This window comes from Solea solea, chromosome 21 (genome assembly GCF_958295425.1).
Source record: "Solea solea chromosome 21, fSolSol10.1, whole genome shotgun sequence".
NCBI classification, from domain to species: Eukaryota; Metazoa; Chordata; class Actinopteri; order Pleuronectiformes; family Soleidae; genus Solea; species Solea solea.
In genome coordinates, this window is record NC_081154.1 from 16,629,797 (window position 1) to 16,656,634 (window position 26,838).

The window sequence follows — 26,838 nt, forward strand, 5'->3', positions numbered from 1 at the left end:
GTCTGGCCAGTGACTGGAGACTTTGGCCTATCACAGGGCACTTCAGAGAGAGCTGGAACTCTCATTGGCTGCTGTAAATATTTACTCCGCCACACACAACAACTGCGTATACTACAAAGTGTTTTCTAAACACGGCATAGTTTCAGGAAATGTCTTCTTCCACACAATTCCACAATTAGTATTTTTAACAGGCTGCAATTGATAAACTCAACTACTTTCCAGCGATTCTGTTGACTGCACTTTCGGTATTTTACCCGTTTGTTTTCCCTCTACCTGCGCTCAGGACGATCTCTCACCCTCTGAGAGACCTGAGCTGTCAACGCACTTGCTGTTTCTACATGAATGTGGTTCGCTGGCCCTCACTTGGGTGATATCTGTGTCAGCGGTTTGGCTGGGATGCCGCCCGTGCCATACAGTACAGCAGGGCTGAGAAAAATGGCTTCCTGTGAGGGTTTGAAGCACAGACCCTTTCCTCTCCTCCTCCTCCGTCTCTGGGGTCCTGTCAGGCCGAGGTATTTCCCTTCTCTGATTGACTCCAGAGATGGTGCTGCTTGCTGGAGGGGCCTGCGTTAGCCTGTGAGAATGCGTCAGGTCTGATGACAGATTGTATTGTAGCCTGACTGCACAAGTATTGTAATAACAGGTCCACAAGTGCTGTTTTTGTGTGTTAATAGTTTAAAGATGCAATGTGTTTTAATGACCTTAAAAAGCTCCCATTCCTAGGCTGCATTTAGGACGTGGTATGTGCAGAAACATCTGCGTGTCACATTCTCTAATGTTATGAAATCAGCAAGAGCTCACTTTGATGTGTAGCCCCAGTGTGTTGTGTCTGTGTGCATGCTGGTGTGATTAAACGTATGTCTTTGAACTTTGCTCTCATGTCACGCTAATATTTGACCACATCGCGCAACATGTTTGACATTATAGTCTCAGAAAATGTGTTACCACTTGAACCTTCGCCATTGTTTGTAGTGGAGGAAAGAAATGAGGGGGAGAAAGGGGGAGTGGAGTCGGTGTGTGTGTGTGTGTGTGTGAGATTGTTTGAAAGGAGCTGGTGTTTGTTCCTGTTCATTCAATACATGGCTCTTTGAGTGTTTAAAGCAGCATCACGCAATTCCTTTTAAACTTTAAAATAACTTGCTATATAATATCTCCAGGGATAAGTGGAGAACCGTGAGTGACTCAAACTGTTGGACTCAGGCCAGAGTCAGAGTTACAGCTACGGCTTTGAAGGCGGTCAGTTAAGTGCATGGTTTTCTCAAACATCACAGTATAGATAATTTATGTCCCATTCTTCAGGCCTCCACTGTGTGAGATGTAAACCCAGGACAGGTCAGCAATAAATCAACTGTACTGTATGTGACGCGTATAACACATATCTTTCCTCTGGGCTCTGTGCGTAAATCTACATGCAACTTTTTTTCCACTATCCCCTCAGCACTTTATCTAATCAGTAACCAGAACTCCAGAGAGAGGAGGGAGAGTGGGATGCTCGAAAGGGGCTATACTGTATGTAAGATACTCGACTACAGTTTACAAAGGGTACTGCAACCCCAGTTGAAGATATTGGAAAGCTGCGTTCCATTTACATCGCAAGTAGAAACTGGGAGTAATGTTCCAGTTCAGAAGTTGGAAAACAACAAGTGCAACATATGGGACACTGTGATACGACAGAAGTGCTATTAACGGTAGCAGTGTTTGTATACAAACGGAATGTACCATTGTCCCCGCCCCTCCATTCCCAGAGCCTTGAGGTTGCCAGATAGTTTGAGGATGAAGACAAATCTACGAGAAGCTACTTAACCTCTTTTCCACATCATAAACTTAAACCAACAGATACATCTCTCACAAGCAGCCCCTTTTATTATTTTGCTCCTAAGAAATTCACTTTTTATTAAGAAGAGAGACTGAATTCTGCTGTTTCAAACCTAAACATTGAAGTTACAGTATCAATTAACGTTAGTGTTTACCTGCTGTTGCAGAGCAAAACATCTCATTCTCAAACTGATACAAACTCTTGACGAATCAGTTCATGTTTTATACGAAAATTCAACAATCATTTATTACATAAAAAGCCGCTGTAACTGAAAGCTCCATAATCTACGTCACATTGTGGCAAAATTCTGTGAGCTATGCTGGTTGATTTGGTCTCGCATGTCAGAGTCTGTATTTAAAACAGTCAATGACAAAGGCCCCTGGAGACACTTAAAAGCATATTTATTTAATTTCCTCTTCTCATTCACAGCAAAACAGTGCATTAATCACATCATTCGTTCTCCTTTCCTCTCTAAACGTGTGTAACTACTAACTACGTGTCCCACATAAGCCCACCATTAAAAAAAAACATTCCACTACCCCTTTTCTAAAAGTAAATAAACAAATGAAAATGATTCAATTATTAAAACCAAAAATCAAAGATGACCAATAAAGACCTCATGGTTAGCGTGATTATAGGTTATCGTACGCATCCAGGCTATATTTTCATATTGATTTTCCTTTAATATCAGACTCGGAGGGGAGAGTTTTCCTGATGTGATGCCACACCGACATCAGTCAGACGCGCAGTTCACCACCAAACCAAACGTCTTTGACTCTTAGAGGACTCTGACATCTGTGTCTGCTTTCCCTGATGGTTCACAACATACTGTAGGAATAAAGACAGTGTTATAAGTCACAGTTTGACAGTCAGTCAGCACATCTTTCATCCACAAAAAGTCCTCTATGACTGTGACAAGCTTGTTGCTTTTGGGAATCCCAAACATTTGTTTATCGTTGACTTTAATGCCGCGTGCAGACTGCCCTGCCGTTGCCCTTTGGATGATTAAATGATGTATGTAACAGAGCTGACGCATGCAGAGCGAGTGTGAGAAATTCAGTAGCTCTATTATAGGAAATACATAAAGTCTTCCCAAGTACAGTATTTACCAGTAATGATAATAATGTTGATACACTCACTATAGATACTAGATACTTTACACCACTGTGGAACTGTTTGTTTTACATTTTCAACTGGCATAGAACAGTGGTCACCAACCAGGTGCCTGCGGGAGCACTGGAATTAATGTGTATGCAATTGAGTGCATAATATTCATCATTTAAATGGTAAATTGCATAAAATGTTGATATGGTCGCCCTCCATATTATTCCCCTTCCCTTCAGGTATCTCTCAGTCTCAAAAAGGTTGGTGACCCCCTGGCATAGAACAATTCAAATCGGACAAATTATTGGAAAAACTGCAAAAAAAAAAAACCAAACAATAATAAGTAAAGCATTTTTCTGTAAAAAAAAATCTTTGATATTGAAATAAGTAGTCACTCACATACTGTATGGCTCAGCCTTATATTAAGCTGGAATAACACATTAGGAGGACAATGTGAATTTTTGAAAGGACAGAGTTGAGTATAAACTTTGGGTTAAATGTGCTGCAGTTTGCTAATTGCAATTTAAATGTTTATATATATATACAGTAAGTGCATGCAGAAATGTAAGTGTCATTTATGATTTTAAATAGAAATGTTGGCTTTATTTTCTTTATTAAAATTGCAATTTCACAAGCACCATGTTGAGTCCAGAGTTCAATAACCACCAATATTTCCTATATAGTGTAATTTTCTTTTCGTAACCAGCAGTATCGCCTCCTAGTGGCTATTCAATATACTTCTACTTCTAGGTTGGCTTCAGCGAGGACACTGTTTACTTGGTCTGTGTGCTGCATGCTGTTTACCGGATTCATTTCCTGTGTGCGAGAGTTTATCTTGTGACTAAGCTGCGTGTTACCCTCTGCAGAAAGAAAGAAAGAAAGAAAGAAAGAAAGAAAGAAAGAAAGAAAGAAAGTCGCCACTCGCGGTGCATATCACGCTATGCCATGCTCATTATCAGAGGAGGAATGAGGGGAGGAGGGCAGACAGTAAAAACCCAGACAGGGCTGTAAAAAGCTTCACATATTTAGGAGTGGAATATCATTAATTACTGGAACACAGCCCCTGAAGTCCAGTGGGAGCGGGGGGGCAGTAAACCTCTGCTAATTCATGTTTGATGGAAGAGTTCAGGTGCAGAAATGACAGTAGCAGTAAAACATACAAGGACGGTGCTACTAAATACTAGGTGATGGACGGCCTGGGTAGATACACAGGGATGCATTGATGGGACTCCATAATGCTTTTTTGTTTTAAATTAAAAAAACACTAAAAGCTTCCATGGAAGCAGTTTTCAGTGGAAATGTCACTTCCATCCAGAAATAATTCATAAATAATCATCTTTGATGATTGTCTGGTGCCTCAGTCTTGTCTCCATGCAACCGTTCTGCTCACTAATGATTGCATCACTGTCTGTTACTGTCGTGCGGCTGATCCACATTTGACTCCTATTTCCAACAGAAGTCCAACGTCGACATGGAGCCAAAGATGTCGCTGATGGACAGGATGAAGATCCTGAAGGAGAAGGAGGAGCAGTGGAAGAGCAGAGGCAAAGGAGCAGCCAACGACTCAGTCCAGTTCACTGTTGCTGGACGCATGGCCAAGAGAGGTGGGTTTAATCTGATCGTTGCTACTCATAATCTAGTATTTTCTCGATTAATCGAGTAAGCGTTTGTTCCAGAAAATGTCAGAAAATGTGAAAAAATATTGATCAGTGTTTGTCAAACCTGGAAATGATGATTAATGATTAATTGGAGCAAAGGAACCAGAAAATATTCACATTTAAGAAGCTAAAACTGATCAGAAATCTTGTTTTAATAATGAAAAAACCCTCAAAAAACCCTCAAACCAAATCAAAATAGTTGACGATTCATTAAGTAATCGATTAATAATCGAGTAATTGTGTTGGTTGGATAAACGAGACAATTCACTATGTAATATTTTATTCTTAAAATGTACTTTTTTCTACTTTCACAAAACAATGTAATTTATTAATCAAGAAGAGGACTTCTCACTGATTTTCTAATGATTGTGTAGTAACGTAATAATCCCTTATTCAGGGAAGAAAATTGTTGTTTACCCAAACAAAAAAAAGTTTACTGTCATTGTGAAACAAAGAAACCAGCATATACTCACATATCAGAAGCTGAAAAAAAAACTTACTAACTTCCTCTTTTAAATGAAAACAATGAAAACAATGATCATTTCATCAATTCATTTAATAATCAGTTAAGTCATAGAACTTTGTCACTTTGCTACGTTTCTTTCCTTGAGTTAAAATGTTATCATTATTATTACTAATACGGCTGTAACAATGTACAATTCTTTTCTTCTTGCTGTGTTTTTAACAACAGGTCTCGTGTCAGACACAGGAAAGGAGGAGTCACCTCTTCAATCCCTCAAGAAGTCTAATGCCACACCTGTGAAGCCACATGAAGGTGCTGTCTTTTCTTTTCCCCTGTTTTTTTTATTAGTCACATTAAATTGACTTAAATTAAAACCAGGTTAATGGCAAAAAGAGCACATTTCTGTAAAGCTAACCTGCATTCGTTTCTGCCGGACAGAAATCTCCTGCAGAACTGACGTCAAGGTGGAAGGAGATAAAAGGCTGGACAAGCTCGAGTCCTTCCTGGATAAACTCCACAATAAAGGTACAATCCTCCTGTTATTGTTTTCCACATCAGGTTCTATTTATTTCTACTTTTAGTTAAAAACATGTGTAATAGCCGGCAGACAGCGTGATGTTTCTCGAGTCTGATGCAGGTTATTGAAGCTGTTTTGAGTGTGTGTTACCCTGTTTTTGACGTGCAGCTGTTACCATGGTTACTGCTTGTTGTCTTTTTTGTGTACATACAGTACATGTGCAGCATATACTGGACTGCTTGCATGCACATAGATGTGGAATTAAAATCTGGTGGTACACATGTAGTTAGGCAATCTGACCTGAAGCCAATAGCAATTTCAAAATATTTGTCCAAACCTCGCCCATCCTGTTGGCTCCCGTCAGGCTCATGTCTCCTATTCATGCTGTGAAGTATTGTTATTTCACTCTTGTTTGCTTTCACTCTTCACACAAAGATTTTACAAGTATTAAATATACACTCAAGCGGTATTAACAAAAGTGCTAATGCTTCCTGTTCCATTCCGTCAGGCGTGAGCAAAAGCAAAAACGCCACCATCGAGGTCACCGCAGAGACGGAGAAAGAGGTGATGACCTTGGACGATGACGAGACGTTTGGCAACTTCTACAGATCAGTCTCGCCCTCGGCACTGCGGGAGTCCAGTGTGGTCGTTACCAAGGAGTCTTTCAGTCAGATTCAGGCCGACACACCAAAGTTAGTAAATTGTCCACACACTTACCTTATTATCAAATGTATTATTCAAATCTTTACTTAGTTGAAATATATAAAAAAAATATCAGGTTTCTGAGTTGCATGTTTTTGTGTATGAATGTTTGAAGGCTCACCTCAGCCGTAGCAGAACACAAGCGTGCAGTGCGACCGGCCCGGAGAAACCAGGGCTCCAGGAACCCTCTGCGCGCTCTGGCTGCTCGCAACGACCTGCGGCAGGTTTACACCGAACAGAGACTTAATGTGGCCAAAGTGGAAACCAAGAGGATCCAAGTGGAAAGGAGTAAGAGCACTTGCGCTCACTTACTCTGGCACTGTTTCTGACTCTTCTTACGTAGCTAAACCTTAGAGTCTCTGATGGTTCAACAGCTTTAAATGACGGCCACATAGTTATATATAATGACCCGCCAAAGTAAGAGTACAGTTATCGTTCATTACTTTAGCAGCATGCTAATGATAAAAAGAAGTTAGCTTTGCTTGCATTATGATTCCTAAGTGCTAGTAATGACAACCGCTATGTCTTAATTGTTTCACTGGTAAAAAATGTATAAAAATCAATTTTTTTGAAGGCTGGAAACAATCAAACAGGCTTTCATATCTGAAGAGCAGGATTTTAGGGCTGTGGAATCTCTACAGCACTGCAAAACTTCAGTATACTTATCTACAAAAAATGCATTGTTTATTAACAAAGGCACTTGTGGAGTTCAGCTTCTGTCACAAAACCTGGGAGCTGCTGAGATGACTGAATTTGCTGTAGCCTCATACAATTCATTTTAGTTTCAAAATAATGACGGCATTTTGGGGTAAATCTTAATCCGGTTCATCCGCTCCTTTCCTGATTCAGGAGCTTTGTTCGCTTTCTGTGGAGGTTCAAAACTTGTTTTTAAACTCAACAAAGAGCAGTTTGTTGTACTTCTTTGGCCAGACTGTCAAAAGAAAAGGTTAAAAGTGCATGCTGCATTCCAAAATGTGGAGGTACTTCATCTTGGTGTGACTCAAATGTCCCCAAAACACAGGCGAGCTACAACGGATGGAACGCATCCACTACAATGGAACGCTGTTGTTTTGTTTGAATAATAATTTGTGCACACAAAAGCAGTTGCATGTGAACAGCCCCCTATGTTGTTTGGTCACACGTTTAATCCTCGTCACATCATTGACATGTTGCCTAGAAAAGAGATGTAGATTTAGCCAGGAATCGAACCACCAACCTTGTGGGTAGTGGAATACTCTCCTCCTGAGCCACAGCTTCCCAAGAGCTCTTTTCAACACAGGACTCAGACTAACAAAAAAACATGTTGTGTCTGATGAGTGTGCGTCTGTCATCTGCTTTGCCTACTCTCAATATGTACATTCAGTTCCTCTGTCTGACTGTGACTGACCTCAGTAAACTTAATAAGAGGAAACTATGGTGGCAACATGCAGTATTTGATGTATAGTGGAGTTCACATGAAAGAGGAAGTTGGAAGACACGCCCTCTCCCTATACATTAGGCTAATGCTGTATTTTGACCCTGTTCAGGCCTGATCCCTCAGAACAAATGTTAATAACGTTGCCTGTATTTGTTAACGGCAGATACAATTATGACACAGTCACGATTTAAATCACAGCAGTAGTTTAACCTTGAACCTGTACTAGTTAATGTATGATAAACTGGGTCATCGCTTGTGTTGTTTGTCGTCTCAGTGGCAAAACACTCCAACCTGGCCGATGTGGCCTTGGCGGGCCTCGCCAGCAAGGAGAACTTCCGCAAGGTCAGCCTGCGCAACGTCAAGTCCACCGACGTTGTGACCAACAACAGCACGCTGCCTTTCAACAAGCTCATGCTCATCCGCATCAAAGGTCAGAAACGCCGCGAGAATGTGCCGCTTGTTTGCTGTAAATACTGCTGCTGTGATGTATGGGGAATGGTCACTAAAAGTCTCACTTAATAACATGTGTGCCTTCTTAAGTGAGGCTTTTGTTAGTCAGTTTTTCCCCCTGCTGTCGCTCTTTTTAGTCTGTAAACTGAGATTTTTCACTTGTAAACGCCTCAATCTCCTGTACCAGTGTCCATAGAAAGACTCAGTCATTTTAGAGAGCTGCTGGTCTGCTGCTGCCACATTTGGTCAATCTGTGTCACTTAGGTTAATCTGAACAAAGGATTTCAAACACTTACATTACAAAATAACCTGCGGGCCATGATGTGAACATGCTGATTTCTGTGCAGGAAGTGAGAGTTGTTTGTTGTTGTTCTTTTCAAAGTGACACAAACCTTTGTTACCTCATGCAACACCACCTCAAAAATGCAAATTAAAAAAAATATATATATTTAAATCACAGATAAGCACTTTGTCTCTGTGTGTAGGTCGGAGGCACGTGCAGGTGCGCCTGGTTGAACCCACAGCTCACTCTCTGAACAGTGGCGACTGCTTCCTTCTCATAACACCAAAGCACTGCTTCATGTGGAGCGGAGAGTTTGCCAACGTCATTGAGAAAGCGAAGGTTGTGACCCTCACACAAAAAAAAGCTTCAGAATTCACATGATCATGTTTAGACAGGTGCTGCTTTGGCTTGATGAAGTTGGAACTAAAAAAATGATATTGCACAAGAAAACTCATGTTGAAACATGTACTTCATATTTTGTGCGATCAAGGCATCGGAGATGGCGTCGTTCGTCCAGGCCAAGAGAGACCTTGGCTGTAAGGCCCCGCAGGTGACAGTGCTGGAGGAGGGCATCAACACTGAGAGCAGATGGGCCAAAGAGTTCTGGACCCTGCTGGGAGGAAAGACTAAATACAGAGGTGCACACAACATTAATGAAGCACAGTATACTGAAGGAAAGACCTGCACCAGAGGCAGCCTGAAACCCCATTTTTCTCTCATTTTGTTTGGTTAAATAATTAAAATGTAATTGTATGCATTTTATTTGACCCGTGTATACAAAAATCTTGTATATAAGTAAAGTTAGCCATCCACCCATCTACGGGGCCTGGTCCTGTCTTTGGGAACTAACGCGTCAGAGACTTACAGTCATGCAGTTAATGAATATTTCACATTAAAAGTGAGTGGGTTGCAGGCGGGAGAGATGATTAATGAGGAGAATGTCCAGTCTGTAATGAAAGCCTTCGAAAATAGTATGTTGTTGGTCATAAATTCATCATTTGCTTTCTATCCATTCATTACTGTGTAAATCCAATTTGTCAATGTTTTAGTGAAACAAATCTGCAACACTTGTTTTGTAACCGATCTGTATATAATATCTTATATATATATATACATACATATACATATATATATATATATATATATATACATATATTATTATTATTATAATAATAATAATAATAATAATAATACGTTTCTTTTATTTGTCTTAAGATTACATCAGCTGTGTTGTTGTGTTTACCACTTGAAGGGTTATCTGTCCGGCCGCTCTGCCCTCCTGCTGTCACACACATATGCTATGCTTACCCTGGTCTTCATGCTGTGTATGTGTGTTTTATAGGGGCAGGCGAGCCAGAGGAGGATGAACTCTATGAGAGCGGGGTGCTGGACTCTAATGGGGTATACAGACTGCAGGGGGACAAACTGGTGCCTCATGAAGAAGCCTGGGCATCCATCCCGAGTGTCACCCTGCTCAACTCTAAGGAGGTACAGCTACTGTGAGAGTGATGACCCCAAAAGGGGTTCAGGCCTGCATAGAAAGTCTGGAAAAATGATGAAAGAGGTGTTAATAAATCATCCAAAAGGGCATTGTCCACTCACAGACTCACACACATTCTCTCTCTCTCTCTCTGTGCTCCTTCTTGCTGTCGGGCCAGGTCTTAGTGTTTGACTTTGGCGGTGAAGTGTACGTGTGGCATGGGAAGGATGTGCCCTTAGGAGACAGAAAAGTGGCGGTGAAACTGGGCAAACAGCTCTACGCTGGCAGCTACGACTACAGCAACTGCAGAGTCAACCCTTTAGATGCCTCGTGCACAAATGAGGATGTGCCTCAGTGAGTATGACACAGGGATCCACTCCAGTGGAGAAGCACTGAGAGATTGTAAGATTATTGGTTGTGTTATTGTAGCCCCTAGTGGTTTTAGGATGTCAGTACAGCTATGAATTCATTTTTTTAAATTTTTTGTATACATATGTGTATGTGTGTGTGTGTGTGTGTGTGTGTGTGTGTGTATGTATATATGTATAAGTATGTGTGTGTGTGTATGTATATATGTATAAGTATGTGTGTATGTGTATATATATATTTATATATATATATATATATATATGTATGTGTGTATATATATATATGTATATATACTGTACATATAGGTAGGTATATATATATATATGTATATATACTGTACATATATATGTGTGTGTACATATATATATGTATATTTAAATATCTGTGTTTATTTGTGTGTGATCCAGGCAGGGGGAGGGTCGTCCGAGCTGGGCTCTGTTTGGCCGGCTGTCGGAGCACAATGAGACGGCACTGTTCAAAGAGAAGTTCCTGGACTGGGCTGAGAAGAAAAAGGAGGAAGCTGCTCAAGCTGAGGAAATCAAGGTAGAGATTACACTCACTTTGGCATGTTTGTATTTAAAAAAAGAATTAGCAGTAATGTAGAGGGGTTTAGCTGTACATGTAACAACTGTGTATGTTCACCTCTACAACTGGTGATAGCAGATTTTTGTGGATGTTAAGATTTAATTCATTACATTTATATTAATGATTACCTTTTAGGAATTAGTTATATCTGTACAGGTTTTTAATAAAGTCCTATTATCCATGTAGGAGCCAAATTGAACAAGGTTATAAATAGGAACTAAACCTTGTCTGGGCAGGTGTTCCACCGGGAGCAAAACAGTTTTTGACCGGAGTGAGAGAGAAATGTTTGTTAGTCAGTACACCATCGTAATTGACTGCTATGTTTGTTTGTTTGTTTGTTTGTAATTGCAATGAAACAATTGAACACTATCGGCAAGGAAAATAAATATACGGACTGTTTGATTGAAAGCCTTTGTCTGCAACTGTGATTTAAAAAAAACAGGACACTCACACTGACTCACACTGTCAAATAAGTCACATCCAGGCGCAACATGTCAGGGGCTTAAAGCAGTGGCTTAACCTCTTCAAGCCATAATAATAATAATAATAATAATAATAAAAATAATAATAAGAAATAAGAAAAACTTATTATAAAAAAGTGTTTTCCTGCATAATAATAGAATAAAATATAAAAAAGGCTGAATAAAAACAGTTAAAAATGACTAAAATGAATATAATGCTCACTCAGCCTCAGTAAAAGCTCAATATGTTATTAAAATTGGTTTAAAAAGGAGGATAGATCTCCACAAGCAGGTTGTTGTAGAGAGCCTTGGCCTTGACTGACAAAGCCCATTGTTCTCTTAAGTTCCCGTGAAGGTAGACCTTTAAATTAGTGAAATAAAATGATAAAAACACGCCAACAACAAGACAAAAATGTTGAAATATTTACGTCCCAAAAGGTTAGTTAAAAGACAAATGTGAAAATAAACTTTGGTCATGACCCATGAAAATCATTCATCAGATTTTGATATTGATCCGTACTAAGAGTGACTCTTGGTGGAGGATTCTTCTCTCTGAGTGCTTTCTCAAGTTATCTTTTGCCAAACATTTGACTGTACATAATACACACAAAATAATGACTATAGTGAGTAAAGTAACAACTAGTAAAAAACTTTCTCCCCTGCTCAGAGTCCGGTCAATTCTACTGTCCGCTCCCCACTCGAACTGGAACTACAGCCATGTGATGCCAGAGCCCTGCTGGACAATGAGCCCGATCCCGTGAAGACCGCTCTGGAGGGAGTAGATGTCCAGCGGGGCTACGGCCTGGTGAGGACGGAGGACGGCCGACAGGCGGAGTTAGCCACCGTGGCTGTAGATATGTGGCACATCAAGGAGCACTGTGAGGAGGAGCTCCCGGCGGAGAGCCTGGGCCAACTGCACGAGAGCGATGCTTACATCATCCGCTGGAAGTATTCAGTCACCACACTGGGTGAGTCGGACATTGAATAGCTACAGTCGTAAATACTATGAAAATATGAAAAAATGAATGGAGCAAATATGTGAATGTAAACCTGGTCCTGCAATCCCTATTCAAAATACGATACACCATACATCCACCATATTATGGAAAGATGGATTTTTATTATAATGGTGAAAGCTGACTGTGGATGTGTCTTGTCAGTGGGCAAGCGTCAGAAACCCGGGGAGCTGAGTGCTGCAGCGTCTGGAAGAGAGAGGACCGCCTGTTTTTTCTGGCAGGGCCGTCACTCCAGCGTCAGTGAGAAAGGAACCTCAGCCCTCATGACAGTGGAGCTGGGCAGCCACAGGGGGTCGCAAGTGAGTTTCATCATTCTGTAACCACTTATAGCTTATTCTCACGGTGCCTGTGCTCTTATACGGTGCACGACCAGAGTGACAAACACATGGCAGAGAAAGCACAGCCAAAATGAACAGTTTGACTTCCAACAACAACTTCCTGTATTGTGGGGCCGGATCTTTGATGAGAAGAACAATAGGAAGTGGAACATGCTTTTGTTAGCTTTTCCACACGTACAAGACCCTAAAGGCATTTCCACACACACATGAGAGAGCTCTGTGCTCCTGCTTGATGTTAATAGGTAGTGAGGGTTGAAATGCACCTCTGAATTATATGCAATTTTGTTTTTTTTCTATATTTGTAATCTCATTGATTTGGCAAAAGCCAGTACAGGTTAGTGTGACTTTGTGGATCTGATAATATGGATGTTTTATGTGTGTGTGTGTGTGTGTGTGTCTAGGTGTTGGTGAGTCAGGGGAAAGAGCCTCCATGTTTCCTCCAGCTATTCCAGGGAGGTTTGGTCATTCACAGGGGAAACAGAGAGGATGGTGCCAACAACAAAGGTAACAACAAAAAACAAGAAAAAGTTATTTTCAGTATAAACTCTGTGGTTCGGAGCATCACTGAATCATTTCAAGCTGTTTTGTTACCTGTAATATACAGTATAGTTTCAGAGAGAATCTAATCACTTGTGTCCAGGAGGCTGGAGGTTGTTCTGTGTCCGTGGTGAGGCACAGGCGGAGGCGTCGCTGGTGGAGGTGGAGTGCCAGCGTGCCAGTCTGCGCTCGCGGGCCAGCCTGGTGCTGCTAAATGCTCAGAAAGCTCAGCTCTACTTGTGGCACGGCTGTAAAGCACACGTCAGTGCAAGGCAAGTGGCTAAAAGAGCTGTGGACAAACTGACCCAGAGGTAAGACGCGTGTCGTGTGTGTGTGTGTATGATGGACAGAGCTGAAGCTTCTGTGGTGGAGCTAACGACAGCGTGTTTGTGCTCAGGTGTCCCTCAGAGTTAGGTCTGAGCAGCAGCAGCAGTGTGAATGTTCAGGAGGTGGAAGAAGGAGCTGAACCTCCAGAGCTGGTGAAGGCTCTGGGTGCGCAGGATAAGAAGGCCTACGACTGCATGCTGCAAGGTGCGCGCTCACATTCACATGCTCCTCAGAGTCAGTAAGGCATTTATCAAAAAGAGAGATCGCTAATCATGTGTGGTCTCCAGATCCAGGGAAATACAACTACACGCCCCGGCTGTTCCGCCTCAGTGCCAGCTCCGGGATTTTTGAAGGGGAGGAGAAGCTGTATCCTGCTCGGGTGACGGAGGGAGTCATGGCCATGCCTTTCCTCCAGGAGAACCTCTATGCCACACAACAGCCAGGTAGCCCACACCTCTTCTGTGTCTGTGACTGTTCATTATTAGGTCACGTTTGCTCGACTGTTCATATGAACTCTGATCCGAATGACGACTCATGTTTTTATTCCCATCAGGCGTTTATTTTCCGACGCCTTGTGTCCATGTAAACATAGTCAGGGGCGACGTTTCAGCAGACTTTTCTTTATAAGCAGCAGCACAAAAGCAGGGAGACAAATCACATGACGATGGAGAAATGTGTCTTTATGGAGAATTTACCATCGTCACACAGGGGAGAAGTCAAAAGTTTGACACACAGAGACCCTTTTACATGACCTATTAAATGTGTGAGGTTGCATTGTAACTAAACTAAAACTGTGGAAATAAAAGGGTCAACAAAAACAAATTTCACTTGTTTTTCTGAAGCAGCTTTAAATAAAATTCCTGTCACAAATATGATAAACGCAACCGCAGAAATAACGCTTGTTATACTGTTTCATCTGTTCTAATGTACGTGTATCTAAAGCAGACGTTGACATTGACCTCCGGTTTATCCAAAGATTAGTATTCTTTGCACACCACCCTGTGGTTTGGAGTTGATGCATCAACTGTAATCACCTCTGTGCCTGCACGGCTCTGATTTACGGATACTTAGGAGAACATAGTAAGTAAGGAGGAGATATAATGGATCGATAATTCCAGAAGAGGGCAGTTTTAATGCATTAATATTGATTAAACACCATTACTAACCAACACCACTATCCTGTATCTACTGAAACAGTTTGAAGTGGGTTGTTTTTATGTCATTTAAGCAAAAGTAAAGGTTGGTGCTGGTGTTTCAAAACACTCTTTCACACTCTGATGTTTGAGTGGCAGCGCTTGGCAACCGTCTATCCACAGTGGACGATATGTCTGTCTGTATACTGGATGCTCTTGTGCAGTAAATCTTTCCGTTTGATGCGCCTGCAGCTCTGTTCCTGCTGGATAACCGTATGGAGGTCTACCTGTGGCAGGGCTGGCAGCCTGACGACACACAGTGCACCGGCTCTGCAAAGATGCGCTGGGACAACGAGAGGAAATGTGCCATGGACACTGTGCTGCAGTACTGCAAAGGTCAGAGGGCACGGGCGTTTGGTGTTTGGGGTGGAAATGCTTCCACTATGTCACAAAATGTATCTGTCCATAAATGCAAGGAGCGTCTGTCTATTAATTGAATTTAAGCAGATATGTCAGAAAAATGAGCCGCTTCTGCCCTATTTACACAGCACACACCCAATTATCAAATTATTTCAATTAGAACTGAAACTATTAATCGATTATTAAATTAATCAACTATTTTGATTATTGATTAATCGGTTTGAAGCTTTTTTCATGATTAAAACAGGATTTCCGATTGTTTAAGCTTCTTCAATGTGAATATTTTCTTAATTTCTTTGCTCTGGATAACAAAGAAATCATTAAAAGTCAATCATTTTGGTTTGTGGCCAAAACGAGACATTTGAGAACGTCCTCATTTCCAGGATTGACGAACATCGATCAACATTTTTTAAGGTTTTCTGATATTATATGGACCAAACGATTAATCTCGAAAATAATCGACGGATAAATTGAAAATATTCGTTAGTTGCAGCTGTTGCAATCTGTCATCATTAATTGTCATTCTTATTATTACATCATTATTTAAATATCTGTATTGATGTTCGATGTTAGAAAGAACAAAACAAACTCTTTTGTGATGTAATAGTAAAATGTCACAGAAAACAGGCACATACTGAAATCTACTAACTAAATAAAACAAAGTGACTCTTGCTTGAGTCTGTATTGTGCTTTTATTGTGAAACACATCACACATTTCCTGTGTAATCACTAAAACCGTTGTGAAATGAGGTCACACACTTTCTGTGTTTCGCCCGGCAACAGAAACGTTTCAGACTTCCACTGAATTCTACTGAAAAGACATTGTCATCTGAAGCTTGACCTCAATTTAGATGAATTGCATTTTCAGTGTTGACGTCTTCTCCAATGCTGTGCTTTGTGTAATTAACAGAAAAGAACCCCCGGCGCCCCCCTTTGGCTTATCTGGTCATAGCAGGCTTTGAACCCCTCACGTTCACCAATATCTTTCCATACTGGGAGAAGGATACCAGCATCACTTCAAAGGTGGGAGACTCGGCTGCTTTACTGACCTTGTACAATCACTTTTACCGAAAATGAAAAGATTCCGTCTCAGCAAAGGAGGCTCAGGTTTCTGTCTGTAATTGAAACCAGCAGCCTTTTCTTTTCCCCATCAGCCTCATTAAAGTTAATGTGCTACAGAATGTTCCCGTTACAAATTTCAATCTGTATCGTTTCAGGTTAAATATAAAGGACCGTTTGTTTAAACTGTTTGGCTTTACGTTAATATTATGGAATGTAAATACATGTACAGTGTCACATGTTTGTGCAGGAGCGACTGTGGGGTGAGGAGAAACGTCCTCCGGCCTCCTCATTTGAAATGTTCCCATCTGGACGACGTTACTGGCGCTTTTCTTTTTACAAAACCAGATTAAAAATGAGGACGTTTGGCTGCCGTGCACCAAATGTTGGTGTTTACATTCAGATTAAGATGGAATGCTCGGGTTGGTTGTGTTGCTGCGTGGAAAAAGACCTGTGATTCCCCCAGGGGATAAAAAGGTAATCTGTTATCTGTGATCTGTGTGTGTGTCTGCAGGCGGAGAGCGCCAAGAACAAAGTGATGTTGGTGAAGGACGTGCTGTCTAAGCTCAGTAAGCAGCAGTACTCCATCGAGGAGCTCACCCGCAAACCACTGCCAGAAGGAGTGGACCCTCTGCGCCTGGAGGATTACCTGTCGGACGAGGACTTCAAGGTAAGACACTGAGAGGCGGAAGCATGAGTAGGGGAGACTGGGGTAAGATGAGCCATTTTTCATAGTTAGGATCACTACATGAAGGCAATCATAGTTTTGACGCTCACTAATATATCTGCATATATTTCAGGATGTTGTGCATCTGTTCAAACAAACAGAATGAGTGTAAACATAACTGTGTCAATAATATAGCATGTCCAAAAAAAGTGGTTTCATGGCACAACTTACCCCGTGTATGGGGTAAATTGAGCATAGGAGCGGGGTAAGTTGAGCCGTATGCCTATCCCCGCCCACCTCAACCCCACCCCTCCCTAAATAACAGTCACTTCTTCACATTCATGTGTGTTTTTGTTTATTATACATAATGTTTGGCAAGTTCAGACTCCATGCCATCTTAGGGAATCCTTTTAGCCTCTGCTACTCCATCATAGCCTGTCTTTTTCAAAGGTACATTTTTCTTTTTTGTTAATGTATCTCTTCAGTGTCATTCTGTCTATTTTGGCATCCTCTGCTGCTGCTCGAATAGACTTCCCTTCTCTCGCTTCACTGGTGGCTCTTTCAAGAACATCAGTGGTGGCTCCCCTGCTTGTGTTGCGCTTATACACAGGCATTGATCTCCACTCATACAAATGCAGATATAGGCTACAGCTAAAATACCAGTGGCTCAACTTACCCCCACTGGCTCAACTTACCCCTGGCCAAATGGCTCAACTTACCCCAGAGCTACCATTTTGACTTTCAGTCCCCACAGCTAAAAATGCTAGGTTTATGACCTCGTGTTGTAGCACATAGATACCACAATTGATGTATAAAACACATTTAGAATGATCTGTTTTGGTCTAAACACAATTCTCATGAAACGTATGAAAGACTAAATTCACTTTCAAGAGTGAAAAATGTTTTTTTTGGAAATAAATGTCTAACCACTTTACCCATGAGGTTCTTACCTTCACAAACTCCATTAAATGATGCCATCCTCCCAAATATTTGGTCACATGATCAATTTTTTTTTTACCGTTTCCTAGCAACAAGGGGGTGGCTCAACTTACCCTTTGGCTCAACTTACCCCAGTCTCCCCTACATACATTAACCAAAATCTTTCCAAAACTCGTTGAATTCATAGAAATGCATATTTCATTGTGGTTGCCTTTTTACTGTCCCTGGCCGTGATGTCGCTCTGATGGGAGAGTGTGTCAATGGAAGAGTCCTGAGCGCGGCGTCCGGCACAAGAATCAACCGATCCATTTTTAAAAACTGGCAAGAGTGTTACAGCGAGCGTACGTGACTGACGAGAGAGAGATTCAGAGCCGGACGTCGCGTATAAAACATTGTCACGGCAGTTTTGTGTAATGAAACGAGTAGAGCTGAAACTGCATCTCGGATAAGCAGTTGACAATAAAATAGATAAGTGGATATCTATTCATACATCTATTGAGTATTTATTTGTTACTAAAGGGTGACAGCCATGATTTGCTGCTGAAAGTCTCCCACACTCCTTCCCAACATTGTCAGCGTAGTTGTTTTGTCGTCGTCGTAGTTGCTGCTGCTCGAGGTCTCACTATGAAAAACAGACTGTGCCTTTAAACCACTTCTAATTTCCATGGACTTTTCGTGATGAAAGAATTGAACAAAGGCAAGAGCAAGACCTGTTTTCACCCGATCGCCCGCAGCTGCTTCTCATGTTTTTGTCCAAGGCTTTCTGCTTCTTACTTTCGAAATGGCCCCAACACATCTGTGGCGATACATTCTGTGTGCTTTCAATATGAAATACAAACCTCCGTTTCTTATTTATTTATTTCTGTTCTCCGCAGACACTTCTGGAGATGAGTCGAGTCGAGTTCAACGCTCTGCCAAACTGGAAGCAGAAGAATCTGAAGAAAAGCAAGGGTCTGTTTTAAAACTGCAAACAACACACAACACAAAACAAACAAACCTGCCCGTTCTTTATGTTCTCTGCAGCTTTTTATTCCAATAATTAAATAATGTAGTCGTTTTGTAAAGGTAAAAGACAAATGTACAGTTTTGTTCAAACGTTGACCTTTTTTTAAAGAAACAATTCCACTTTTTTCTTTTCTTTTTTTTAATATTTCTCTGTGTCAATGAAATACTTTTACTCAACAATTATGTGCAATTGTTAATCTGCTTCGATGGTCAAAAAAAAAATTACCCCCCCATATTATAAATATGTATTATACTATAAATGAATGTGTTTTTTTGTGTGTGTTTACTCCAGACTGGTGGGCTTTTCACCGGACAGTATGTTTGCTATGGCAATTACCTGTGCTTTGAAATTCATCCATTTTTACATTTCATTAAAAATAACAAGCCATCTCTGTGTAGCTGCGGTAAATCGCTGAGCTGAAATCTCTTAGCGCAGGAGGAAAAGGAAGGAAATCGACACAAACCGCTGCTCATCTGTGGTCAGTTCAGAGTGTCACACTAAGACTGTGGTTGTAAAAGTGTTCTTTTTCTTTCTGTATTCATCACAAAATTAAGTCCAAAACCCCTAAATGTTCAATAGTTGAAGATTTTTGCTAATTAATGTCACCATTTAACAGCTTTTAGTGTCACTCAATAAACCAATGAAAGGATGTGGTGCAGGGAGTTGATTGGTTTGCGACATAAACTTGAGTTTCGTGTAAGAAAAGTCTGTCTAATGCGGAGTTAAATTGGCAGACATGGTTTTTAAGATATCATGCGATGATGTTACCAGTTAGAATCCTTTGCTCCGTGGCTGAATTCTGTGTTTCCATGTCGTCAGCGAGCGTTCCGCCACACGGAAACACGAGCTGTCCCTTTTTAATCGAGGCAGAGATGATTCGGAACAGAAGCGTGAACATTCAGCATTACTGAAATTGACCAATAATCCTTTTTTTTTTTGTTTTTTGTTGTTGTTATTGTTGTTGTTGCTGCAAGTTTGGTACTAAATATTTCCTGGTTCTCATGTGAAACTGCCTTTGATATCTGGTTGTTTGGGACCAAATGTAATCGTTTTGTATCGTTACTAAGGTTGTTTCTGTGAATGTGAGCGTGCGTGTGTGTGTGTGTGTGTGTGTGTGTGTGAATGTACAACCATAAAGTATTACACGTGTGTGTGTGTGTGTGTGTGTGTGAGAGAAACGTTGCTGCCTTTCATCTGTGCTCCTTATAATAACAATGGTATTATTTTTACACATGTGTCATATACAGCTACTGGTTTGCTTTTCCTTAACAATCTCATGTCAGTCAGTGTCAGTGTCAGTCAGTGTCAGTATGCATCATTTATCATGGACACAGTGACCAGGTCAGCTTTTATCTCATGGCACATGGATGGTGGCAGGGACAAAGAGACAAACACTCAAAATTCCATTTTTAAATAAAATATTTAACACAATAAAGTGTGGGTTTTCCTCTGCAAACGTGGGTGTTTCCATGTTACACTGATGCCTCTATCGCACATCAGACATTTTGTCACATGACTGCAGTAAATCACATCCTTTTATTTTACTGAGTGTAAAAGCTAATTCTTTTCATTTGTGATTCATCTGTTGGTTAATAAATTAGTTGATTTGGTCCATAAAATACAATAAAAAGTGCTAAATATACAAAATGGCAATGACCTTTAATGTCAAAAATTAACATTTGTGTGAGAATTAGTGACATCTACAAATAGACAACTCTTCTGTTCCATTATGGAGCACGTCTGGCCTTCACATGCCGTTTTATTTTTTAGTTTTGGAAGCCTCTACAAAGCTCGGGAGGTGACAACTGGGAAACATAAAATCATACAGGGTTCTTATAGGTGCTTGAAATCCTTGAAAGTGCTTTGATGTGGTTTCAAGGTTTGAGAAACGATCGTATTTTGGATACAGTTCTTGAGAATGAATGTTATAGCGACTGTTTCTCTCACAGCTGTAGCTGTCAGACTTGATAATAATAACTATTTTGCTTATTAGATGGAGTTTCTAAATAAACGCTGGTCTTTGCATGTGACTTTTATAAAACATGAATTTGTTTTAGCATACATTTAATGTTGTTTTTAAGGTAAACTAATCACTTTGAATATGTTTGTGTTTGCATGGTAAATGTTTCATCACAACTTAGACACACATCAACCATATAATCACATTTAAGGGATAGTTCCCTTAAATCCTTAAATGGGTTTCTCAAGCTTCAAGATGTGAAAACACTTGTTTTATCCATTTGGGCTGCCGTAGAAACATGGTGGCACAAGATGGCAAGTGCACATCAAAGTCCTCAATGCATAAGGTTAGTATTCTCAATTTCATCACATTGATTGTTTTTTGTTTTTTTTTAAAGAAATTAAAAAACACTGAGCGATTCATTGATTGATTAAAGAGACAATGATTGATTCATTTTTGCAGCTCTGGTCTATAATGTTTTTTAAATGGTTTTCCTCAGCCGACTAGATTTAGACAACTGGACTTGATTCCTGAGTCGTGACCATAGCATTTTGGTATTTCGGTCTGAGTCGTTCCTTGCCTTCAGCGTGTGGTGATTTCTCTACCTTTTCCATAAACCGCCCGACTTCTTCCAGAACCTCAGAGGAAATATGTGCCAACTTCTCCAGTTGTTTGCATCTTCACTCCTGAGGACTCGCTAATGTGTTTCCCAGGCCGCGTTTTTGTCTGCGGCAGCTGCTCGTGCTCTTCCAGCTGTGGACGAGGTGCCAGTGAAGCATCTGGAGGAGATCGTGAGCAGGTAACCGCTGCACAGTCTGTGAAGCATTACGGAGTAAATGCTTTGAAAACACCTTCACAGGCCCTTTCTCACACAGCGGGGCATTCTGGGTAATCAAAGCACAGGTGGAATTAATCACAACTGTTTTCTGTCAGAGCTTTTCCAGCTTGTGCCACAGTATCGGAGCCAGAATCTGCACCACCCACTGCAGGTTTTTCCCCCCTAACCTTTCAGTGTTCTAAGATCTCGGAGACAAAGGACACATACGGACTTTGACCAAGATCCTGAGGACAATCGTGTCCAGATTCAAGTGGATTATGGGTGAAGCGACTCTTAAAGGTTTTCCCTCCCATCTGTGTCAGCACATTCTGTCCTTGAATTTGAGGTAGTTGGTCCTGAAAAGTCCTTGAATTTGATGTCAACCCCGGTGTGGGAACTCAGAGACAGAGCTCAGTGACCAAAGGAGAAGATACAGACGTGACGTGTGTCTGTGTTGTGGCTTTGGAAACTGGTGCCTGGTTAATTAATGAAGGTATGTCGGGACGAGGGGCCGCACGGGGTTGTGGGCTGTGGTGTCGTTAGTGACGTACTGAGGGCCGTAGTAACCAAGGACTTAGGTTACGAAATACAGCCTTGACAGTGACATTTTATTTACTTGTTATATGGCCTTACCAGGTCATCTTGGCCCTAACCCTAAGATTTCTATCAAAATCCTCTATTGTAGTGAAAACTTAGGGACTTCTAGCTTGGGGAATAGTTGCCGGCGCCGGCTTTTCATTGACAGCCGGCTCGGAGTACGTCACTTCCAGCACCACAGCCCTTACGAGAAATCCTCAAACGCCGCACGGTCGGTGTAGTGGTTAGCTCTTTTCTCCGGGTTATAACAATAACAATAATAATATATGGTACGTGACTAATAACTAAAATTATTATTTTACTTAAAAATGAATCCCAAATTGTAGGTAATTTTCTTCAGAATATTAGTGAATATCATCACAGTAATATAAAGTCACTATAGACTTCACCCGTCTCCTGTAGATTATACTATAACCTGCTTTTATTAACACATTTTAAACATGTTATTTTATTGGTAATGAAACTACCGGTGTCCACATAGCTGTGGTTGTACCACAGACAGGAGACTTAAGAGTGTTTGGTATATTGTGCATGTGCTTTGTTACTGTTTATGGATGCAGACTCAGGAAATGAAGATATTATTTTTAATGTTATTTAAAAAAAACAAATAACATGTAGTCAAGTGCATGTGCATGGTGGTTTAAAGCCTGTCACGTCTGCCATTCACGCATGAGCTATAAATTCAGAAACAAGTCCTTTTAACAAATGACAAAAATTATTAAACACAACACGGTCACGTCATTTTGAAATGATCACACAATTAAAGAGGGATTCTGTGATGGTGCTGCAGTTTGACCACTAGAGGACAGTGTTGGTTCAACCTTCTGTGCTCTGGAGCTGTGCGGTCCTCTGCAGGAGGAAGTTTTCAAGCAAACTTGTAAGGATCATATCACGGATATGATATTACATTTTATTTATTCATAATTTTGGTATTAAAAACCTGGCATAGCATTTTGAGCGACTGTGCAAAAATCTACGTCTGACTAAGTCCGTTCCACTTTAAAGCTGTAGTGTGTAAGTTTTACAGTTTCTCTCGTGGGCTGTCTGTTTCAATCATAAAGATAATGTATATAAAAGTGGACGGTACCACCGTTTTCCTCCATATGAGAACAGCATTTATGATTTTGATATTATATTCTGTTAGAAAAAGACCTGAAGTCTGTGATTGAGACGATTAACTCCTCTGGACGTCATAAATCACATGAGAAGTAATGAACACTTCCATTCAAACCAACTCTCTTCTTCTTCTGTGCACCAGCATCATCGCCCCCTGGTGACTGCCTCCTTATCAACCTCTCTGAAGAAACTAGAGGACTTCATTTAGGTTTGTGTCAGTGTCTCGTCTGGTGAGGAGAGGCCCATGAAGTGGGGGGAAAAAGACCAACTTAACCAAAGAATATTAACAAAAACAGTATAATATAACTGTAATAATAATATATGTGATGGTATTTTGTAGAATTTCAGAATAAAAGTGTTTTTTTTAATATGGAACAATGCTATGGAAGAGGATGAGGCTCACACAGGAAAAAATAATTTCTTAAAACTCTGAATTCTGAGTTTAAAGTTATTTTTTTTCTGTGTTGCCATAAAAATGTATTTATGATGCAAAATAAAAAAAAAAAAATGGACAGAAATAATAATAATCATGACTTTATTTTAAGTGGAGGGCTGCTACTTCTTAGTAGGGGTCAACCAGGGGTCAACCTCCATTTTTGTAAACAGTTCATGGTTTTTAAACGACACCTGACAACCAAGTGTGTGTGTGTGTGTGTGTATTTACCGTATATCTTTGTGAGGACCAAACACAAATCCTTTTGACCTTATAAAATAATGAACTTTATTTCTACCGCCCCTTACAACAAACCACAGGTGACTAAAACACACCACACAAGTGCATGAACAAAGACAAAAGCATAAATAAGAATAAGTTATTCAAAGTATGAAAACTGTCACCACACTACTGGGTATTAAAAGCCATCCTGAATAAATCAGATTCAGAAGGAATCTTGACCTCAAAGCTCTGCTGTGCTCACCAACATTCTTCTAACATCTCCGATAAATGAGATGGAGCCGAGGCCATTAAGCTTGATCTTTAAAAACAAACATTAAATGTTTAAAATCAATTCTAAAATGGACCGGAGGCCGGAGGAGAGAGAAGAGGACGGGCGTAATGTCCTCCTGTCTGCTTGTGTTAGACAAAAGACGGCCTGCTGCGTGTTTGAGGGACGACTGAGAGACGCCAGCATATAGAAATCATTGCAGTAATCAGGTCTGCTGTGGACATGTTGTCCACTATAAAGGGCTATTTCAGGGTTAAGACTTAGTTCAAGGGTTTAGTGTTAGGCATGTAGTTGTGATGGTTAAGGTTAGTGAATGATTACATTTTAAGGTGAATACATGATGTACGTGTGGGTTAAAGTTGGTGAAAGTCTCCAGGAGATGATCCACGGGCACATGGCAGGACGGATCCACCGCTGCCTCCCCCATGAGCAGCAGCAGCAGCAGCAGCAGCAGTAGTGCGTCTGCGTCGCTTATTTATTATCAAGTGAGTGTTATTAATCACCTGCACGGCTCTGTCTCCTGGCTCAGGTGCCACGGCAGCGGAATGACAGCGAAGCAGCTGATACACGGCAGATTAGTCTGTGTAATAACAGGCCGGGTGTCGTGTGTGTGTGTGTGTGTGTGTGTGTGTGCGCGAGACTATGGAGGCTGGACCACAACACACTCCTCAGAACATGAGCCTGAACCTGAGATGAAGCCATATTTCACCCCCTGCTGCTGCAAAACAGCTGGGATTGGCACCAGCAGTCCCGAGACCCTCATGTGGAGGATAAAGCGGTAGACGATGAATGAATGAATGAATAATATACAACCCTGGTATATGATGTACATAGTATGAGGGATTCAGCAGTGGTAACCATAAATAATACATATATTTATGTATATATGCATTTCCCAACACAACTATGTGGGTTCTTTGAAAAAAATAATAAAAATAAATAAATAAGTTGAATAGAAACAGAGACTGTTACTGCAAATGTTGAAAGGCTGTGGTGGAGAATAACCATGACAACACAAACTGTCTGTGCTGTGTTTACGTCAGTGGTTTATTCCACTTTGTCAGAACTGTCCTTGCCAACCTCTTCAGTGATTCAGCGCTCACAGTGAGTTTGTGTCGAGGCGCACAGACACCAGCGCAGCACCTGTGTGTGTGTGTGTGTGTGTCTGGTTAAGTGTAGGGCTAGTGTGGTTAGGTGAGGCATGAACTAGATTATGGTTAGGGTTAGAAGAGATAAGACTGTTTAAATGAGTGAAAGTTAACGTTAGTGTTTACCAACGACGATCAACATTGCCGTGACGCTCCACAGAGACATTGTAATTGCCTCAAAACGAGCCAATCAATATGAAACTGTGATTTCTATTTCTTTTTGAATTTTTTTCTTTCTTTCTCTGTAAGCAGTGATGAGCATGGGCGAGAAGAGGAGGAGGAGGAGGAGGAGGAGGAGGAGGAGGAGGAGGAGGAGGAGCAGCAGCAGCAGCAGGAGGAGGAGGAGGAGGAGAGGAGGCCTTCAGATGCCTGGAACTCACAAAGCAATAGAGGCTGGTTCATGTGAAAATAACAAAAGTGTTTTTCTTTGTTTTGTGGGAAATCCAAGGCCTTGAAAAAGTCATTGTGCAGGAGCCAACACTTCACTGACAAACAAACCTGCAATAACCTCTGTCTGTCTGTGTGTGTGTGTGTGTGTGTGTGTGTGTGTGTGTGTGTGTGATAAAGGTGATGATGTTGCTAATCAATGTTCCTCTGGCTTCCCTCCCAGCGGCGCTCTGGAGCTGGATTCCTGCTGCTGAGATGAAGTGCACTCGGATTAACTCTCAGATATTACTTTGGATCCTTTAAGCACGGCGTCTTTGATGTAATTATTCTTTATAATAGCAGAAATATGAAGCATTTTTTACCCTTATTATACCCCCAGACATAAATGTCTGTTTGCGGAAAACCAGCTTTTGCAAGATCGTGGCGGCCAACCCAGAGTCCTCGAAACCAGGAGGTCTTGAGGTTGTTTTCGTAAAGTATGTTCTCGGAAACTGTAGCGGGAGCTCCGTGGTGGAAAACAGCAATGTGACACTTTCTTCACAACGCAGAGGTTCCTGGAAACAATTATTGTGTCTTTTCTAAGACTCAGGGAAATCAGGCACTTCCACTCCAGTCCAGCAGGGGGCATTAATGCACAAGTCTCTGTCATATTCCGTAATATGCTTTATTCTTTGAGTCCATGTTGACGTGTTAAAGCCATAACTTTACGTAATGAAATCTTTCACATATTCTCCAAATTCCCCCGGAAAGTGAAGCCAATGCTGAAGTTTGATGGTTGTATTCTCTTAAATGGCCACCAGGGGGCGACTTTCCCGGTTAGTTTGTAAGTCTAGGAGTAAATGAGCCTGCTTTTCACTTCATGGGGCATTGGGCTGCTTCTTTTACCATTATTAATACTTCTGTAGTTTAGTACCAGAGGAAGCTTGTGCACCATAGCTTGAGAACCATGGGTTTAGATTCAAAGAAAACTTCCCTTTAGCCTGATGAACGTGTCATGCCGACCCTGCTTTGCTCTTTACAGACTCGAGCTTTAAGTGAAGAACTTCTACAACGCGACGCAGCGTCTGAGCAAGCGAGTTTTCCGCCAGAGAATTAAAATAAAGATGAAACAAGCAAAACACT

At 41.1% G+C, this 26,838-nt stretch overlaps 1 protein-coding gene across 1 annotated transcript in view; it reads left to right on the plus strand.

The window, feature by feature from the left end:
- Nucleotides 1–19,134, plus strand: part of svild (supervillin d) — a 70,247-nt gene extending 51,113 nt beyond the window's left edge. Inside the window, exons 9-29 of the mRNA XM_058620921.1 lie at nt 4,377–4,524; nt 5,270–5,353; nt 5,480–5,566; nt 6,067–6,250; nt 6,376–6,548; nt 7,952–8,107; nt 8,613–8,749; nt 8,901–9,048; nt 9,753–9,898; nt 10,069–10,244; nt 10,667–10,802; nt 11,973–12,273; nt 12,466–12,620; nt 13,061–13,163; nt 13,300–13,507; nt 13,594–13,727; nt 13,811–13,966; nt 14,909–15,052; nt 15,987–16,099; nt 16,650–16,805; nt 18,617–19,134. Coding sequence (XP_058476904.1) covers nt 4,377–4,524; nt 5,270–5,353; nt 5,480–5,566; nt 6,067–6,250; nt 6,376–6,548; nt 7,952–8,107; nt 8,613–8,749; nt 8,901–9,048; nt 9,753–9,898; nt 10,069–10,244; nt 10,667–10,802; nt 11,973–12,273; nt 12,466–12,620; nt 13,061–13,163; nt 13,300–13,507; nt 13,594–13,727; nt 13,811–13,966; nt 14,909–15,052; nt 15,987–16,099; nt 16,650–16,805; nt 18,617–18,703 — 3,132 coding nt within the window. The 3' untranslated portion in view covers nt 18,704–19,134. The remainder of the gene's footprint in view (nt 1–4,376; nt 4,525–5,269; nt 5,354–5,479; nt 5,567–6,066; nt 6,251–6,375; nt 6,549–7,951; nt 8,108–8,612; nt 8,750–8,900; nt 9,049–9,752; nt 9,899–10,068; nt 10,245–10,666; nt 10,803–11,972; nt 12,274–12,465; nt 12,621–13,060; nt 13,164–13,299; nt 13,508–13,593; nt 13,728–13,810; nt 13,967–14,908; nt 15,053–15,986; nt 16,100–16,649; nt 16,806–18,616) is intronic.
- The last annotated feature ends 7,704 nt before the right edge of the window (nt 19,135–26,838 follow it).